The sequence below is a fragment of the Camelus dromedarius genome, chromosome 10 (genome assembly GCF_036321535.1).
Source record: "Camelus dromedarius isolate mCamDro1 chromosome 10, mCamDro1.pat, whole genome shotgun sequence".
Classification (NCBI taxonomy): domain Eukaryota; kingdom Metazoa; phylum Chordata; class Mammalia; order Artiodactyla; family Camelidae; genus Camelus; species Camelus dromedarius.
Window position 1 is genome coordinate 38,576,929 of NC_087445.1, and position 21,489 is coordinate 38,598,417.

General features: G+C 36.9%; 1 protein-coding gene across 1 annotated transcript in view; it reads left to right on the forward strand.

Moving 5' to 3' along the window:
* TMC1 (transmembrane channel like 1) overlaps positions 1-21,489 on the forward strand; it is a 307,101-nt gene that overhangs the window by 219,574 nt on the left and 66,038 nt on the right. Inside the window, exon 7 of the mRNA XM_064490277.1 lies at positions 19,934-20,024. Within this exon, the coding sequence (XP_064346347.1) occupies positions 19,934-20,024 (91 nt within the window). The remainder of the gene's footprint in view (positions 1-19,933; positions 20,025-21,489) is intronic.

Below are 21,489 nucleotides of genomic sequence, written 5' to 3' on the forward strand. Positions count from 1 at the left end.
GGACCGTGTCTGTGATAACAGCCATGTTTGCATCTCACAATTGTGCTACAGATTGCATTTTTTTTTCCACAGAACCATTTTTATAAACAGTGGTAAATGTCCAAAGCTATCTCTCCATGAGCCTATTTAACTAATGATGTTAAATATTATAGTGTATATACAATAATCTTAAAATTAAAGTGTTTTTGTCTCTGGTGAAAAAAGAACTGAAGTAGCTATCAGGACAATTCACTACTAATCTTGGCTATGCAAAAGCTTGTGTGTTGCTTAAGGAAGTGGCTTAAACTTCCTGAGCTTCAGTTACCTCCCAGGTCTGCACTGTGAGGTGGGAACCTAGGCATCATTTATGACGGTATTGTTTTGTTTTGTGGAATAAAGTTTTCTAGGTTGCAAACAGTGGTCTTGCCAGCAAACTTTTGGAACACGGCACAACTGTAGGCTGGGAACTCCCTGTGCATGTGCTTGTCCACCAGCCATAAATGAAGGCAAAGACAAGCAGCATTCCTGTTTCCATGACGCTGCTAATGTATGTGCATGTGCACGTGCACGTGTGTGCGTGTACGTGTACGTGTGTCTGTTAAAATAGTTTTCATTCAATGAAGTGATAATGATGCCAAATGATAGGTTTAAAAACATCCTTACTTGGCAAAATAGAAGTTTGGCAACCTTATGTAGGCTCCCAAAATATATTTTGAAATATTACTGACCAGGAAATCCCCAAACCTGGGAACCACAGGTAATTGTGTATAGAAAGTTGTAAGATTAGAAAGTAATATTGTGAACTTCCAAAGCATGATTTGAAATTGAGTAAAAATGCCAAGAAATATACCCTCCCTTTCCACCTGCATGGAGGTATAGAAATATGCCCCACTCTTCCTTGCCTGCATTTCCCGTATGGAGCAGTAGAAAAGGGATGGGCTTCAGGCTTGTATTTGAATCTCAGATCTTCCATGTAACAGCTGTGCAAGTTTGAATGAATTGTGTTGACCTCTGACTTCAGGTTTCTTATGAAATTATACTAATTTACAGCATACTGGAATCATAAGATGAGGTATTTCATATGAAACACTTAGCAGGGTGCCAGAACATAACACAAAGCAGGGAAACACACATTGTAATTATTATTTCATCCCAAGACAGACTCAGTGTTGCCTGATTCCCTGCAGTGTGACAGGAGAGAGGTAGACGAATAGGACTTGGCAGGGCCAGGTGGGAGCAGACCTAGCCAGAGCAACTGCAACAGCCTTGAGGGATGGTGGCACATTGGTACTGCAGTCTAGATGAACAACTAATTTTGATGCTCCAACACAGAAAATAGGATATCTTGACAATTTGTCAGAATCCACCGTCAGCCACTTTCAGATCTTCCAAAATGTACCCACAGGATAATCTTGCGACAAAGTACAGTTCCTGTGGCCTTAGGCTGGAGTCCAGGGATTAAGTCATTGTCAGACACGGGGAGAGATAAGGATTATGATGGAAGGAAGGGTAATACCAGGCCTTGTTACTAGGGCAGAGGTTGAAAATGGGGAGGGAGTCTCCAGCTGAATCTAGACTATAGGTGGTTTTTTATTTGGCCCATGTGCTTTTTGTTTCTTTTTATTATTATTGTTTTTTTCTTACTGAGACTAAATATACATAACATAAAATTGACAGTTTTAACCATTTGGGGGTGTATTTTTATAATAAAATTTTTTGTTGTTTTCAGATTTTAAAAAGTGGGAGGTTTCACTTTTTAAAAATCCAGATGTTCAGCTTCTCCTGGACAAGTAGAAAGTTTGGTCTACATTCCTACATGAAAATAACAGCTGGGCCAAGCAGTTGCTGTCCCCTAGTCACAGGGCATTCACTCCTTGGTGTTCACAGTTCCCAGTTCACATCTCTTGTTCGCACTCCTTGGCTGGACCTTATAAGCATTCAGGTTTGCTGCCTCCTACCCGTGCAGCTGGGGAGCAAGTTAGGCATGTTAGAGACAGTGATTCAGAACGTTGGAGTGAAAGCCATCTCGCAGAATGGAAGCACAGTTTTAGACCCCGAGAAGAAACAATAGTGGCTTCTCACCTGTCAGCAAAGCTCATTGTCTTACGATGATTCTTCATAGCCAGAAATGGCTCCTGCTTTGTGGCTTTGCAATATTATGCACAGCTGGTACCAAAGGCCATGCTCAGTCTGATTCTCTTGGTTTCAGCCTCTGTGATAAAGTTGTTCGTATTGCAGTGCCCAACCTGTCTCCCTTTGTAGGTTTCTAAATGCTCTTTTGAGCTTCTCCCTCATGGATTCCAATCACATCATTAGAGACAGTGGTCAGTACTTCCTAGTATTGCTAGTACATGCAGGTAAAGTGTTCTTTACCCCAGTGTTACTAAAACATGGGAGTCAGGCAGCTTCCCTCCCACCCTTTGTTTCTTTCAGAAACATTTAAGTCTGAGAGAGTGTGTCTAAGGATTATGAGATTCCCAGAAGTAGCCTCCAGTCATCACTCCTGGCTGTCTATGGCATCCAAGCCACTAGGCACAATGTAACTGGAGCAGCTATTTTCACCACAGATTTGGATCTGTATCTGAGTTCCAAGGCTTCCCATCTGGCTCTGGACTCAGAAAAAATTGTGAAACTTCTAAAACAGACTTTACAGAGGGTCAGGGTTTTAAGATATGTTTTAGAGTAAAGCCTCAGGAATGGTGGCTTTGGTTCTGAGAATGTTGTGGGAGTCTCAGGGATAGTTTCCACATTTTGAAAGACTATCTGCCACTAGGAACATAAGCATTGTCAGGGTCAAAAAACAGTCAATATAAGCAGTTAATATGTGGGCAGGAACCTCTAAGGATGGGTTGTAGATCCATATGGACTCTCAAACATGGCGCAGGAGCTGGAGCTCAGCATTTTCAAGGCGGCAGAATTGGCCCCTTAGGGCTGAAGAGAAGCCACTTCCTTTCCACCGTCACCGTGGAATGGTGTTTTTCAATGTATGTGTTCCTGTGTATTGCTACAGTTTTGCACACTAATATACCCTTAAACCTACTGAATAAAAATCTCTGGGTGGAGGGGTAAGTATGTCTGGCCCAGACGAAGAATGGGTATTTTAAGTTTTACTCTAAAACTCATTAATAGAGAGGTAAGATTGAGAGTCCCCCCTTTTTCAATTCTAAGGATCAGAAAACTTTGTTAAGCAGAACATTCTATTCTGTGGACTGTTTATTGAATGGGTGAGAATATATGTAGGTAAGGGCCAGGGAAAGGGAAACAGCAGTGGATTTTCCAATTATTTGAAAATCAGTTCCTATTTTTTATTAGTTACCTACCTAAAAAAATACCAACAGTGAGGGTTTTAAGCATAATCTGTGTTTAAGTTTTTAATGGATTTAACTGAGAATTTGGATGACTGGATTTCTCCTACCTTTAAGAGGTGGCTGCACGAACTTTGTAGCTGCCACCACAGGTGAAATAAAACGCCTGGATGGAAAATAATGGGTCTACTTATTACTCATCTTGAAAACTAAAACCTTTAACTATATCAGAACATTCTACTGGTAGATTAAAAGCCCTGTGACTAAACGTAAATAAGCAACCACTTAATTTTATTAGAGTAGGTTTTGGATTAAAGATCAAGAGATTAGACTCTAGTCTAAGCTCTGCTTCTACCTTCAGCTCTCTGAGATTCGTTTATTTATTTATAAAACAAAAAGATTGGATTGTGGCCCATGATTTTCAAAGTGCTGTCCTCAGAGTTTAAGCAGTTTGGTGAAATACCTTCAGGGCAAGAGAGACAGAGGTCAGAGGGAGGCTGCTTGGCCACACCACCAGCTTCAAGCAGAGACCTATGGTTTCTCTTTTCTATACAATATATTTCCATGAAAAGCATTCCTTTGAAGGAAAAATACTTCTGTGCCTATTAACATAAGAAATCGTTTTAAAAACATTTAATTGGGTATTTAAAAGAGCTTGTTTTAGGAAAGGAGCAGTTCTAACATTTCATGAGTTTACAAATTAGGGTGCGAGAGTATATACTCCAATATAATTTTGCATGGAAATGGCTCTTGGGTAGAAGCCATTTTTAAATGATCTATTTTGATAACAAAACTGTTTATTTAGCTGCTGTACTGCCTGCTTTAATTTCTGAGCTTTGTAGCTCTCTGGCCCAGCATTCCTGGGAGTTGTCCATTGGCTAACTAGGCCTGGTGATTTATTAATGAAACACCAGGTAAAGCCAAGGAAGTTACTCTTAGGATTTCATTTTAACAAGTACTTGAAACTGTCAGCTAGTCCTTAAGGTAACATTTTTCCTTACTCAATCTTTCTTCATACTCCCACACTGCTTTTTGTTTATTATTTTATTTTATTTTATTTTTTGGTTGGGGGAACTAAAATATTTCTAGGAAAGTAAGACTAGGCCAGAGTTGATTTCCTCTGCTGGAGCCATCTGAGAGAACTACCTCTTTCTCTCAAGTTTCCTTGGAGCTTAAGATTTTCTTAGACAAGAATCATGATTTCTACTTTAGTTCATCTTTCCTTCACCTGTCATTGTGAAGGAAAGAGTGATTCCACACAGGAGGACTGTTAAGCATGTGTACACACTCACTAACATATCAATCCTTTGGGATTCTTTTTAACCAATAACTCAACCAAAGCAGGGGCCTTTGGTTCTTGATTTTTCTCATCCAAAGAATGGGGAGTCCATAGGCAATCAGTGTATCTGAGTTTTGTTGATCAAAATGTAACATTAGCATCCAATTTTTCTACTGTTTAGTAAGTGTCTCCTACATATCAAGCATTATGCTGTGACCTTAAGCAAGTTTCTTAACTTCTGCATCCTTGAGTTTCCTCACCTATAGATGGGGATAAAAGTAGTATTACTTCATAAAGTTCTTGAGAGGATTAAATCAGTTAATAAGCCTAAAGCACATAGAATGGGTTCTGGCACATATTAATCACTTTATACATATTAGTTATTGTTTTACTATCATAACTGTATTTAACATTTTCAACCATCTTTCAAGGTAGGCACTGTTATTTTGACTTTGCATATAAGGAAAATAAAGTTCTGAGAGGATATATCAGTGTTTATGGTCAGACAGCTATTAAATGGCAGACCATGATTTGAACTTGTGTAGAAAATTACCTTGATGCGATGAAGGCCTCTAAATATAATACCAGGCAAGCTCCTGTGAGGATCATGGGACTGAAAGGTTCACAGACCAAATTAAGATGCTCAAATCACATGGTTTATTAAGTCAATTGAAAGCATAATGAGAAGCAAGGGCAAAAAGAGGGGATAAGCTAACACACTGGGAAATAATGGCAATGGAGTAGTCTAGTAGGCCACAGGATCACACTTCTTAAACCCTGGATTTCACAATATTCAGATGCCTTGTCTCTCTTATCCTACTAATGGTGTGGTTAAGGGGACTGAGGTTCAAAGGGACCCATGGAATGAAGATGACTTGGGCCAAAGATAGGCATCTGCTCTATCAGAATGACATAAAGCAAGTTTGCCTGACCATAGCAGTAACTTGTCAATTAGCTTGTTGCAATGCCATGAGTAATAGCTGCATTTCTGGAGGACACATATGGGGGAAATAGAACCATGTTGGATGACCACCAATGGGTGGTCAATTTAACAGTGATGAATAGTCCCAAAGTGACAGGATCAAAACTGATCTTTCCATCCCTTTCCATCTATAGTATTCTTATTTGTTCATCATATTTTCTATTTTCTGTCTTTCTTTGGTAGATATTACAGGTTACTATCTGTTTTAGAACGTATCTTATAAATTATGCCTATGTGTCACGTTCTATAAGTTTACTTATTAGAGCTATATTCAACAGATCCTATGTGCAGGATCAGCTATATTATTTGCAGGACCTGGTGAAAAATGAAAATACAAGGCCTTTTGTTAAAAAATAATTAAAAACTCAATTATTAAGAATTTCAAGATGGCAATGGCAGAGTATTAAATTAAGCACTGGCCCCATCTGATTGTGGGGCCCTGTGTGACTAAACAGGTCACAAGCCCATGAAGTTGACTTTGCCTGTGAGTTTCACTTGAATATTATGAGCATCTATGAATTTCACTTGAATTTGAGCCAAGAGCTTTCTTACTATCTATGCTAAATACTTTTTATGACTTCTATCCATTCCAATAGCAGAATTCAGTTGTCTGTAATAATTTAGCAAACTCAACATCACAGAACTCAAGTCTATGTAACTCCAAAGACAGCGCACTGCAGCTAGGGTGTTCTTTTTAAATACAACTTTGAACGTGTCATATGTTAAAAGCCTTCAAGTCCCCATTAATTAACAAAATTTAAAAGCTTTTGCTTAAAAAAAAACAGTGAGCTCCACAGTCTGAATTCACAATCTGAGTTCTAGATCTCTTTCTAAATTATTAGTTATTAATGATGATGACCGTGAGCATTTGGGGATGGACAAGATCATCTCCAGTTTTTTTTTAGAGTCTGCTATGTATCAGATTCTGTGTTGGGGATACTGCACACATTAACTCATTTAATCCTCATAAGAAACTTAAAACAGAAAGTTATTCCTATTTTACAGATGAAAAAATTTTACAGAGGTAAGGTAGCCTTACATAGCTAGTAACTATCAAGGTGAAAATTCAAATCCAATTTTCTCCATCTCCAAAACCATTTTTTTCTATTTTTATCTATTTTATTTATTATTATCAATTTATCTATCTATCTATCTATCTATCTATCTATCTATCTATCTATCTATCTATCTTATCTCTTTTCCTATTGTGCCACACTACTTCCCATTTGAACCATTTTCCAGTGAAATAAGTAATCTTCTCTAGACATTCTGGATAGATTTTCTCACTTTGCTCCAGTCTCCTCTCCACTTTTCTGCATCCTGTGCTTCTTCCAGCTGAATTCTATCTCCTTCATGAATTGTTGTCTCCCTGTGGTCTTTCCTCTGCTGAATCCTATAGAAATAGAACTCAAATAGGCTCTTTATTATTCATTTGGCTCTGTTGTTATGCTGCATTGTATTGCATTTTTAAATTGTATGTAAATCTCTTTTCCTTTAGAACGGATTTTGAGCTCCTCAGATTGTGACAGGTCTCTGACAGCTCTTTCTTCAGGGCTTAACTTTGTGCTCTGTACATCATAAGTATTCAATTACTGTTTCCTGCATGGGTAACAGTGTTAATGGTGACTTCTTTCGTTGTTGGACACTCATTCCCAAAGCAAGAGAATCATTAACGTGACTGGACTCTTTTAAGGGCCTGGATAAATATGTGACTAAAAGGCAAGAATGTGCTGATTAAACAAACAAACAAACAAACAAACAAACAAACAAAACCAACCAAAAAAACCTTGATTCGTAGTGTTTGCTGATTTCCATGATGTAAATACTCACACTGTGATCAATTTCAAGCTACCAACAGTTCAAAAACCAGCTCACAAAATTTCTGAAAATTTAACAATCTGTGGCTCACCTCACTGAGGGATCTAGTAACGCCCTTTGATTAACTAAGCTTGTGTTAGAGGGACCTTAATCTGGAGCTGTTGAGAGCAGAAGCTAAATGAAGAACTGCTTATTATGCTATAACTTATTTAATTTATTTAATCTACAATCAACAATGAAATGCTTAACTTAGGGCTGCCTGTGAGAAAAACAAACATTATTCTATAATTTCAGGACTCTAGATAAAGGTCCAAAGTGCTGTCAACTGGAAAAAAAAAAAACTCACAACCCAAAAGTTGCAAGTTACATTTTATTTGGGGACCTTACTGAGAACCACAGCATGGGAGACAGACCTTCAGGTAGCTCTGAGGAACTGTTCTGAAGAGGTAAAGGAGGAGCCAGAATATATAGGAGTTTTTGCTGAAAAACAAAACAAAACAAAACAAAACATGTAATTGGACATCAAGAAAATATTGCTAATCACACAAAAAAGCTATCTCAAGTTAATAATTTTAATGCTTTTCTATATATGGGAAAATGCAAGAGTCTGGGCTCATTGAAATTATTCCTTGGATATGCATCTTAACTATCAAAGGCCAATATCTTATTTTTCTCCATCCTGAAGTTCCCTCAGGGTGCACTTTTGCGGGGTGGCTACAGTGGCTGATGGCTTGATGGCGGGCAACATTCTTTTGTCTTCAGTGCATTAATAACCTCTTGTCCTAATTTGTTTGTTGTTGTTGTTGTTTTTCAGTCTGATCACCCTGCTTAGTGTCTTTTATTTTATACTTTAGAATTCCTCCCAGGTCTATTAACATGTACAGAGATTTTCAATCGTTCTTTCTTCTTTCCTCCTACTCCACTCTTTTCTCTTTTAAAAATTCATCTAAAGGAGGAAAAGTTTTTCATTCAAGAGTAATCAATTCTTGATGGAGATCAGAAATCATTCACATTAGAGTTCACCTGCCACAATTGCCTGTCTCATCTTTTTCATGGCCTTAGAAGGAATCTTTCCATATTAAATAAGAACAATGTCCCTGACAATTCTTTCTCACTTGCAGTTTAGACTGTTAACATTTGCTGTTTTATTGTGAGTCCTTAGAACATTATTGTGTTAATTTAATAAGGCTTTTCTAATAACATTTTGAAATTCTCCCTTAAAGGATCCTGAAAGGAACCAAATGAGAAAATGGTTGTTTTTTCTTGGGACTTGCATGTTTTGGAAACTTTTTCAATTGTTAAGGAAGTCAGCTCTGAATCATTTGAGATAAATATACTTTTGTCTACCAAGAATTCTTTTTATTTGTCTCATGATTCATTGAATCGTTTTTATCTCTATTGCACCATTTACCATAGTTGCCTGGAGATGTTCTATTCTTCATCTTGGTTTGTCAGGCTTTTCAGATGGCACATGTGGGGTACTGCTCCTATCTCCTATCTCTTCTGGAAAGTTGTGAAGGTATTTATGGCTCTTGTATCTACCGCAGAATCTCAAACATACAGCCTATTTAAATCAGCCTGAAATTCTGCCCCAGATGGCTGGTGGAAGGGTATTAGTTATTGGAAAAATAAGTCTAAAAATGCTGATATTCAAGGTTGCTTACCAAGACTCATGGCAGTCAATCTCATTTGCTACCTTCCATAAACATCCATTTATCCAGAATTCAAATAATCCCAGAGTTCAAATAAACAGGGATTTTTAAAAATGGCACACTGTCAATAATAATTATAATATAAAATCAATATTAGACATAAGAAAGTTCCAAAGGTTTCTTTAAGGTAAAAGTGTGGTTACTTTCATCTTCTTAATTGCATTTCATTGTATACTGCATTCTGGAGTATTATCAATCAGTGTTTATATATGGAAAGACACATGGAATTAATTTTCCCAGCTTGCCAGAGTATTCTACCCTCCAAGAATTTTTGATAGATAGCAATTTACCTAGCTTGCCCTCTTTAGACTTTTAGCTGTCAGTGATAGCTAATGTTCACAACTTGTTATTAGACTATCCATAAATATATGATCTTTGAAAAGTGATTAAAAGCAGATATTCATTAATTATCACTTAAAAATCATTTAGGAATGCTTTTTAAATATATTTGACATAATACATTAACAGTAAAAAGGAAAGCAAAAGTGCACATGATAAGCACAAAATAAGCTTAATTTGAGAAATATGTCCTTATTGCTTTGGGAAAGCATCATCCAGATCTCAGATAAGATACTAATTATGAAGATAACCCTTAACTTTATCAAGTTTATAATAAGGCACTTTTGAAGATGGTTTTATGTATATGACCAAGAAATAGTAGGTAGAATACTACTTTGGGGAACTTAAATAAGCTTGTTGCTATAGAGTTAAAATGGTTATGCCTTATTAAAATGCATATACTAAAAGTAATGTTTGGAGAACATGATATTAGAATATCATAACGAATTAGATGAATAGAAGAAAGGTGAATAGTTTTACATATTCAGTGTAATGTGTCTAAGAGTCCCTCTGTCCTGAAAATTAGAAATTTTAAAATTAGATATAAATAATTTCTTTCAAGTTGTCATGTTAATTATGCTTTTGCAATATACATATACACATATATATGTATGTGCTATTACACATATACATACATATTCACAATTAAATGTCTATATAAAGATACATGACTCTTTGGATGAATTAATTTTTATATTTTATGCATCCACCATTACAGAGTTTCTTGATCAGTGGTTGATCACAAGGATCAGGGAAGCTTAGAAGGGAAGCTATGGAAGAAAACTGAAATCATAAGACTCCAAGTCAACTCAACAGAAAGATTAGTTCACATAAGAGCATAATCTGCTCTGTGGGTGACCTCACCTAAGTTGTGTTGTCAAATGCCTGGGAGAGACTGCACAGCTAAGTTTGTCTTGTGGCAAGCAATCAAATTCCCAGGTAGTCTTGATTATTTGCAGAACTTACTGAACTATTATTTTAAGTTTCTTGCCCACTCATGGATCAAAAGGCAGAAAATACTGTTCTAACAGAAAACTAAGGCTTTCTAGTATTCCTATATATCACCACAAAAATATTTCAGAATGCTTAAAAATGTTGACCAGGCTGTGAATATGAACACACAGGTGTTGTGCAGAAATATTTTACCAAAACTTTGAAAGCAGAATAGCTCCTCTCACTCTGAGTCAGTGCTTTGGGAATCCTTCTGGTTCACAGTATCGAGAATTCATTAAACATGTTTGATTAGAATGCTCATGAACAAAGCAAAATTAGCACAATTCTGTCTACCAGTCCCTGAATATTAGTATATCTAAGAATATGAGATTCACAGTGGAAAGATCTTCTTTGTTAGGGAAATTCCTGTAGACCGATAACTGGAATGCCTTTCTCTGCCTACTTGAATTCTGTCAGCCCTTTAACGTCTAGTTTAATTCTTATCTCATCAATAGCATCTTCAACAAGCTCTCAAGCCTCCACTACCCTCTCCCTTTTCACCTCAAGGCTGTCTACCACTGTGATGTAACAATTATATGGACCTATATCTCTCTTTTCTTAGTGGAGTTTAAGCTTTAGAAAGGAATCTACATTTTTTTTAATTCCTTTCGAAGCACTTAACTCATTGCTAAAAATAAAACACACTCAATATACACTTAGAAAAGGAGAATGAAAAAATTATAGAAATAAAATAAATTTATTTGTTGACCAGAATTTTAGATGGGTCCTTCTTGCAGCTATGTACAGCAATCTATATTTTCAGTGCTATTTCTACCTAATTCTGAGTATAATTTTCCCACAGTGAAGGTAGGGAGAAGATACGCTACCATTTTGCAAATCTTTGGTGTTGAGAATAGTTGAGGTAAGCTTTTAGATTTAACTTTTTTTTTTTTTAATTACTCTTAAGCTCCTGATCTTAAAATTCAGTTGTGGCTTTAAGGATACATTCTCTGCAAATCTCATTTCTGTTCAAAAGCCAAAGCGATAATGGTAGACTAGGATATACCTAGATGTCTTAGAACTCTGCAGCCTTCATAATGCTACCCCTACTTTCAGGTGTTAGTGTTTCTAATTTTATTCTCAATTGATTCATTAAAACAAAAGCAAAAACCAAAATAAAACAAACAAACAAACAAAATCCTTGATATAGAGCTTAATAAGATCTGGAGAGATATTGATAAAGTTACTATTATAGCTTGCTTTAGAGGGAGAAAGAATTCTTTATATCAACTTAGTTGCACATTGTGTCTGCTGATAATGTTACAAACTTTAGAATTTTCCTGTGATCTTGTATGGCTGACACCCAGTTTATTCTGTGACCAATATCTAAAACTCAGCACAGGCTTTCAGCTCCTGGGAAAACCTATATGATCTTCTTTCCTCTCTCCCTGCTATTATAATAGACAGGAATATTTTTTTAACCATAAATTGATTCTTAAATTAACCAGATAGAGCAGAATTAGGAAAAATTTAATCAGCGAGTAGAAAGAGGATCTAATGTGCTTTCTTTATTAAACCACTAAAGCCCGGCTATGTTGTTTCTCCCTTCAGTCATCTAAAATTACTCTGAGATGCTTGACTGACCTCTAGGGTACAACTGAAATATGTTTGAGTTTTTCTTTGACATTTAAGCCAGCCATGAAAATTAACATTAGTTCATAGCCCCAGAGAGCAAAGAAGTCATCCTAGGTCTGAAGAATTTCTATGGGTAGTAACTTTGAACTTAATACAGACTTGACCTACCCAAGCTTTGCTTTGGTTATTTACCAACACCAGCAGCTGGCTTTGACACATCTCCATGAATGTCATCACAGCTCATGAAAAAATTGTCTTAAGAACTCTATGCACAGATCATTCTAACGTTTATTGCTGATAAAATTTTTAGAGGTCTTAGTGAACTCTCTCTCTCTCTCTGTATATATGTATATATATAAATCTGTGAAATCTGTGAAGTGGTGCTACTAAAAGGAAGCACACCAGAATAAGTCACACATATAGGCTAAGTGGTTATATGAATATACAGGCAACATTTTTACTTGTTTTTTACTTGTTCTTTGTTACTTGTTTTCAGATTATTTCATATGTTTTTAGTCAGTTAACTTGTAGGGATATAAGATAAAGAGTGAGCTAGGGACTTGAAAAGTAAAGTTATTCCCCAAAAGAAATTTATCAAGTTTCAAAATATGCGAAGTATTGCCAATGCAAGGGGGCACCAAAATAATTATATTTAATGTAATAGCTTTTTAGCCCAACCTCCCCCAACAACTGCTTGGCCACATAAAACTCTCTTAAATTTACTAGTCTCAATAAATAAAATTTGATTTCATTCCAAATTTAGTTCTCAACTTGGAATCATTCAGGGACCTTAAAAAGTGCTGATACCTGTGCCCCACCCCTAGAGATTGGGACTTAAGTGGTCTGGGGATGGGGACACTTGGGCCTTGGAATTTTTAAAAGATCCCACAGGTGATTCTGAGGTGTATGTGGGTAGTTTAGGAATCACAGCCCAACTAACATCCAGTCTTCCTATAGGTATTCATTCAAATAGAATTTGTTGAAACTCACTTCTATGCCAGGTGCTATATTAAATATTGGGAAATTAGAACAAAAGACATGGACTTTGCCTTCAGGAAATCCCAGTGCAATGGTGAAAATGGACCATGGGTTAACTACAACACATGAGGTGACTACCACATAAAGGGCAGAGGTAAAATTACCTGGGGCTGGAGGGGAATGTTAGAAGAATCAGGAAAGGCCTTATGGAGAAGCTGTAGTGTTGGCCTGGCTGTTGAACTGAAAATGAAAAGGAAGAAAACAGGTGGAAAAGAGGGGAAGGGCTTTCCAGAAACAAGAACCAGCCTGCATAAAGGAATTAGAAATCAAATCACATTCAGCCTCTCATTTTTTTTCCCTTCAGTTCATCTTGCACATCATTGTTGCAACATTTTTCATATAGCACACTGTACTGAACTTACCAGTTTTCTGCTGAAAAATGCTCCTGGGTCCTTACTGACATCAGGATGAATTCTGCAGTGCTTAACCTGGCATTGGGGGCATGCCAGCTCCTCCTTTTAAAGCACCTAAACTGTTTTCTTTATCGTCTGAAGACCTGAAGACCCCAGGTGCATTTCCATGTATTCACCATTGCTCACACCATTTCCCTGCGCTGAAATGTCCTTTCTGCAACCTTGACCATGTAACTGAATCCTCCTTTTGTTCAAGGTTCCTTCTAATCACCCTAGTCTCCCATCTAAATCTTCCAACACTTTAATTTTACCATTTACTCATTTGGTAGTAATCAAATGATGCCCTAAATATTAATCTATGTCTTAACTTTCTAATGGAATTATGAATGCCTCACAGAAAACATAGAACTGCATTCTTTTTTTTTAAAAAATTCATGTGGCACTGTGTCTTGAAACAGATAAAAATCTATACTTTTATTACTGTAAATAAAACTGTATGACAATATTGTAAGTTTGGAAAATAGAGGAACTGATTATTTGTGTAATTGCCCAGTCTTCGGCCACTGATATACACAATTTTTACACAGTTGTGAAGACAGTGTACAACTTGTTCTTTATTCTGAAGTTTCACCTAATGTCTAATAAACATTTCCCCAGAAAAATAATAGATATCTTCAAATAATAATCAAAAGTACCACTTACCCATGGGATACCAAGTACTGTTTTGTTTATGTTGTCTCAACTTTTATATGTCCTTATACCAACCCCATGAGGTAAATAATGACGTTATTCTGGGAAAACTGGAGATGCTGAACTCTGTTCCCAACTGAGCTGGGCCACTTACTCTTTGGGTAAATTTGGACACTTATTTTACTGATCCAAGCCTCAGTTTCCTCATCTCTGAAATGGGGGTGATAATAGTTCCCACCTTGCGGGATTTGGTGGGGATTAAATGAGACAATGGACGTAAATAGTGCCTGGTTTATGGCAAACACTTGGTATATTAGCGGTTATTGCTGTTAATGTTGCTGATCACATTTTACAGCTGAGAAAGCTTGGGATCAACAACATCTCCCCAAGAGCACACAGCTAGTATGTGACAGAGCCAGGACTCAAATCTGTTTCCATTATGAGATACGGATCACAGAACTGGGCAGAGTGTGGTCCTACTCAAGGGAGGGAGCTCTCTTTTTGCCGCTTGGCGCAGAGGCTCCCCGACCGCCCCCGCCTCCTGAGCTCTCTGCAGAGCGCCGCCCGCCCGGCAGAGCAGGACTCAGGCTTGCGCCCGCCGCCGCCTCCTCGCCTGCTGGCTCACACCCGGGATTTCTGAACCCTGGCACCTGGGCCCTCTCGGTGGGCCTCAGATGTGAGGCTGAATTCTCTCCTGTTCACTTAGTAGCAAGAACAATGCCCACTACTCCTGCATCTCAGCAGCATGACAATCTGAGGAGAAATGGGCTGCCTTTCTTCAGGGTTTTGCCTGGAAGTATCTAGTCCTTTCTCAACTGTGTAGTTTAGAGAGTCAGCCTAAAACTTAAAGTCAGCCCTATGGTACTGTTGCTGTCAATAACAGTTGTTATTCATAGCACTCTTACTGTTTGCCCCGATACATTGCATACATTATTACTAAACACATTACACACATCTTTTCCTAGAAAGCATGCAACAACCCTATGGAATAGCTATTACTATCTGTTTTATAGATGAAACAACTAAACATCTTAACCATTGCAACTACTGCCACTAGCATCCCTGTTACAACAACACATTTTGAATCATCACTTCCAGTGTAGGATGATTTAAAATAATTCCACCTGTCTAATTATGGAGTTATATTATCTAGAAGGCCTATAATCCTTATTTTCAATCTCTGTACGTTTAGGCTGTCTTCTTACTGCCTCAACTTTCTTTCAGTTACTCAGTAATATTTTAGGAAAAGTCAGAGTTCTGACTTCTAGTCAATTTAAATTGGTCAGATTTTTTTTTAATGGCAGTGCTTCTTAGCAAAAGACTTTTCATTCTTCTGATCCCTTTACTGGGAAGTAGTGCTCGTGAGTACAAGTTTTGATTACAGTTGCCTTAAAGACCAGTTTTGAAAAGGCTTTCATTTATTTGAGAAATAAATTGGTTGTTCAATGTTACTGCTAAACTGAAAACAAGAGGAAAGAAAAGTCAACTTAACCTAACCCAAATGAGGAACATGTTTCCTGGGATGAGCATGTGTCAAAGGCAGCATGACATGTCCTAACTCCCTTGTGTAATCAGGCTTGTCTCATGTGTTATGGGTAAATTATCTATTTTGTAAGTTAGGCCAAAGTGTGCGCCTTCAAGTAACTGTGAAAGCATGCTTGAAAGCCCATGAAACCTTATTATTCCAATTACCAACACAAGGGGTTGATAAATGAATCATGAGGCCAGGTATTACTGTCATTAAATAGACCTTCCTCAATTATTTATCCCTAGGTCTGGGGTTACAGCTCAGAGAACTGTGCATATTGTACCAGGGCTTTGAGCTCTGAGGCCTGGAGACTGGATTACAGTGTTGGCAGGCAGCTTTTGTTGAATGTAATTCAAGGGGATGACACACATTTTTCAGTCAGACATTTGGATGGTTTGAGGCCAATAGATATTCAAAGTTTATCCACAAAAGCCTATTTCATTTTAGCCACATAGAAAAATCCCTTTAAATTATCCAGATCAGTACAAATGTGTAGGAAAATGGATTAACTACAGGAAAAATACAAAGAAACTCTTTTGCTTTTTAGTTTTCAAAGACTCTGTTTCTGTTTTCTTGCATCCTGGTCTCTGTCATGGGTACTTTAGCGTGATAAGTATCAGTCAATATTTAGCTCCGTATTGGATACTTCCTTTTTGTATCTTGTTTTTAACTGCACAATGAAAGATGTCTTCTGGTTAAGAAATCTGTTACCAGGGAGGATGGGATTGGGTGATACTAGCTTTCTTTTCTTCTGAAATCATGCCAGCCCATTGCCAAGGTCAGCCCTGAAAATAATATTAGGGTGTGTTCTTTCTTTTTCCCTCGTCTAAGCAAGACGCTTTCTTACACCCCAAGAGCATCAGATTAGAGGGTCAGGAATCTGTTCTTGCTTAATGACCATCCTCTACCCACTTCGTACCCCCGGCTTTGTTTTAAAGTCATCCCTCAGACTTCTGATGAGTTGAATCTAGTCGTTGTTTTGGCCAGGGTGGGCAGTGGGAGCAGGAGGGGCTAGAAGGACTGTTCAGAGATTCCTTTGGTATGAAATTTGGGGAAGTTCTCTTAGAGAATGGAGGAGGGGTAGGACGTTAGGGAGAGAAGAAGAAATTCACACTTGAGATTAGAATTAAGTCCAGACTTTGGTTTGAAAAACCGAAGTCAGGATATGTAGAGGTGGAGTAGTAATTGGAAGAGAAATATGAAGCTATGCCTAGCATCAGGGAGAACTTGGCAATTTAAAAGACAGAAAATAAAAAATTGTTTAGATTGTTCAAAGGAAAATTATATTTAAAAAAACCTTATGCATGCCATGTAAATAGGATTCTATACTGTTAAATGAATTTATAATTAATTTTGTGGTATTTTAGATTTGGTTATAACCTTGGCTTCCCTCTTTCTCTCTTAAATCTTGTTAGTTTAGTGTTCCTGTAACATAATCATCAGCTCCTAAAATAAAAAATCTTGTCAGAAATATGGAGGAATAGCTATTTCTTTACACTTCTGACTGCTTAGAGCAGTCATGTTTTCTAATTGGCCTCTCAGCTAGAAAGTGGTATCATTCTAACAGGCCAAAGTGATGCTCTTTAATTATCTGCTAAAAATCAAGAGTAGTGGATATGCCCATAAAGTGGTCACTTCATTACATTTGAAAAACAAACTTTAATTTTTTTTTTACTAAGAAGAATTTTTGATTCTCTATTTATATGTTTATTAAAATAGAGAATGATGTGATAGTTCCTATGTATACAAGGTTTTATGAATTTCAAAATTGTTGATGTCAAATAATGGCTAAAACAGGATGTATAGGTTCTTAAAAACCAACACACTATACAAAATTGGGTAATGAAAACTACAGGGATTATAGGAAAAATGAGGATTGGGCACAATATTCAAAACATCATCAGTGACACATTAAAAAAAAGAGAAATTTAATAAAGTGGCAGCAACGTTTTACATATATTAAATGGTTAAGAAATACATAAACATTGCAATAAATATGGCAGTTAACCTCATAAAAGGCCAGAAGTTTTCTTGTGGAAACAACAAGGTTGCAATTTCTAAATTATTGTGAAGCATGGAAAGAGGGTCATTGTAACACCAGCTCTGAATGGATGTGGCTTTTCTAGAAAATACTTGGGATGCTGTGAGGTAGCTGGTTGATGAGGTGTGTGCATTTTGTGTGTGCACTGCTAGGCTTAGCTGGATGCCGTGTTTTACATTTACTTAGTGTTTCTTTAGATAAAGTCACAAATAAGCAAACACAAAATCTGTGTTATGCTCAAATTGTTCCGTCATATAACAATTATGTTAGAACAAATTCTCAGTTTCAAAACAAGTGTTACAGTGGAATTGACAGTGTAATATTTCCCTTCAACACTTCAACATCTGTAATCTCACCTTATTCTCACCATCACCCCGGCCACCTGGGAAGCAATTGCCCAATTTTTGTTTGTTTGAGAACCCTGCCCTGTTGAAAGCTAAGTAACCAAGGGAATCTGTGTCCAAACTTGCTCAGGTGTGTATGAATCTTGAGCAAGTGGGCTTTCCTCTGAGAAGCAGGAAACTCCTCAACATGTTTAGAGAGCGTCAGAAATGTGGGCAAGGTTATAGAGACAAATCACAGAGGCTGGGTTAGAACTCAAGTTACTTGATTTTCAGTTTAGATCAGTTCAACATTTTATAGTGTCTGCTAGGTACCACACTCGTTCCTGTCTTATCTCTACAACAGAGTTGAAGCTTAAATATGATGTGTTTTCTTGACTGCTGGATCCAAAAACCCAGCCATGAGAGCTCAGTTTATCCTGAACATGTCAGAATGTGGAGAATGTTTTAGAAACTGTTTTTCAATTCATCTTCACAGCTCAGAAGTTATGTCAAATATCAGAGTGTTTGACAAGGCCAGTCTAATAATTCTCCATTCCCTTATTAAGTTTCTGAGAAGACTAATGAGTAAGGGTGCAGCCCCAAAGCCGAGAATGGCTTTGCCTTCAAGCATTAATTGATGTGGAAAATACAATTATTAGATACTTCCCTGTCTCAAGTTATGCCATTCAGGTCTGTTTCAAGAAGGTTTAAGTTTATTAAACATCTCCTATGGTCAAAGTAGTGGGCAATGCTTTGGGAGACACAAAAGGAAAAAATACTGTCCCTGCCATCAAGAAACTGATGTGGGGAGTGTGTTTGATGACTGAAGAAAATCTTCTCTGTTGTGCTTGTGTTTTTATGGCAGAATATGGGTGGGTGCACATGCGTAGGTGAGTAATGGGGTACCATTTTGTAGTTATTGGCTAAGGTAGCAGACATGTGCTATTTTGATCACTGGGCATTGTAAAATCATGAGTTTAGCACTGATACTAAGGATTACAAAAAATCCCTCATCAACTTTTCACTTTTTTAAGAATACTTTGTGTGTTGTTTATTTATAGTCATGTGCTAAAGGACCTTGTCTGTAAAACCACACATTCCGAGGGCCACCAACTTGACAGCAGCATTGTACCTATAGACCCAACATCCAGGTTTGGGTTATCCCTGGGGTTCTCTTGGGTTGTGCCTTTTATGGCCCCTGAGAGGTCAAGACAAGTCTGGACTGCCTCTATTTTAAAAAATCTTTTCTGTATCAAACAACAGTAGCAAAAATGATTAAAATGGTTATAAAAATTGTAGTATATTTAACATGTTTACCTTATCCATTTTGATAAATTAATGCTTTTTAACACATACACAGAAACTAATGTGACTACTATAAATGTATAAATATTTGGGAATAATGTTAAAGTTTAAATTTAAAGTCTTTTCTGAATGTGAGGCCAAAAAAGCATTCTTTCCTTTTCTCTCTTCCCTCATTCCCATTTACTTTACATCTGATTTTTTTGTTTTAAATCATAATTGCTTTTGTGAGATTAAACTCAGGTCAGTAAGTGTCAGTTTGTCCTAAACTCTCTGCCCTATTTTTTTTAAGTAATTCTCTAAAAAAGAAGGAAGGAAAGTATTTTAAAATAAGCATCCTGACTACCAGAATCTGAAGCAAACTTCAGATCCAGTTTTATACGTGGTAGAAATGAGAAGAACTAGGGTTCTCGATTTTGACACTTAGCATAAATTTCTTGCTTTTTGATGACACCAGCTGATTAATAAGTGAGACTAAAATATCTTATCCTTCCTGGGCAGAATTAAAAAACTTAAACATCCATTACAAGTCCCAAGGTTATGAAATTCAGCTTCTTCTAGAAGGGTCTAGAAGAAATAAGGCAGTAGACCTAATAAAATTAAATGTCCATTACTTTTATCTTGTATTAATTTGAACCCACCCCCACCCACTCCTTATTTTGTTTTATTTTCTCAGGGAAGCAAAAAAATTTGTGAGTGAAAATGAAGGGGCTCTTGGGAAAGGGAAAGGAAAACGATGGTTTGCATTTAAGATGATGATGGCCAAGGTAAGTATTTTCATAACTCAGTTTGACTGATGCCATGTACGCTCAATGGAAGCCATATCGCCTCCAAGGTGGGTGAAATTGGTTCCGTTCTGAGAGAGTGAAAAAAATCTTATACCTCATATGTATAAAACGCAGATATGCAGTATATCTGTGTTACTAAAATTTGGGGAAGGAGCACTTCAGGAAAAATATTGTTCAAAAAGTCTCCTTAGAGGAGTTAAAATACAAAATAAGTTGAGAAACATTGAATTATGGCAAAAGACTGACTTGTGTGATTTTACCACTTCCAAATGTAAAAGACTGTGCCTTCCATTTCATTCCCTGGGAGTTAAGGGCTTCTGGGTCAAGATTTCTTTCTCAAAATGTCTACAAGTTATAGAGCCATATAGCTGTTCTCTACAAGGAACATCAACTACAAATTGGATAGAAAATAAGAAAAAACAAATGATATGCCAATATAAATAAAGATTTTTGGAAAAGATAGAAAAGAAACTAACATTTATTTAGCACTTACTACATGCCAAGCACTGAATTAAATCCTTCCATAAAAATTGCATCCTTATATAAAAATCCTTCCGTATTTAATTCTCACAGTAAAGTAGGCATGTGGGTATTATTATCCCCTCTTTACAAATGTTATACCACCTGTAAGCTAAAAATATTCTCATGAAGATGGAGGTTTGTGAATAAATTCACGTATCTTAAACATGAAACATACAGATACATCTATGATATATATTTATATACACTATATATGTATATCATAGATTTGTTTTGTCTGTTTTTACAATTTAAATAAATGGAATCATACAGTATGTATGCTTTTGTTTCTGGCTTCTTTGATGCAATGTTATGTTCATGAGATACAACCACATTGTGGGAGTTATAATTCATTTTTATTAATGTGTTGTATTCCATTGTATGAAGATACTATAATTTATATATCCATTCTGTTGTAGATGAACAGTTGGGTTATTTCTGGTTTAACTAACCTTTTGAACTTCAGACTTGTCTCAGATCTGATTTAGGCTCCTCATGCCTGTCTAGCTCACACATTACCTCAGCGTCATGTGTGCACGTGCAAGGAAGGTTATCTACCCCATTCCCATTCTTCCTAGTGGTCCTCTTGATCATGGGTAGCCCAACATTGTTGGGTAATATGGAAGGAAGACCTTTCATAAAAACGAATTTGTGATCCTTTTTCTTCTTCCCTTTCATACAGCACCATGCCTTTAACTGACTGTTCTACCTCTACTAGAGTGGAAAGTCATAACACTTATCATCCTGTATGGAAATTACCTGTTTATGTACAGTCTACTCAAGTAGGCCCAGAGGCCCTTCAAGGCAGGAACTATGTCTTATTTATATTTCATTAATTTCTTCATGCAGTGAATATTTAATTAAACACATACCATTTGCCAATCACCTTATTAGGTGCTAACTCAGTCCATGCTCTCTTACTGTG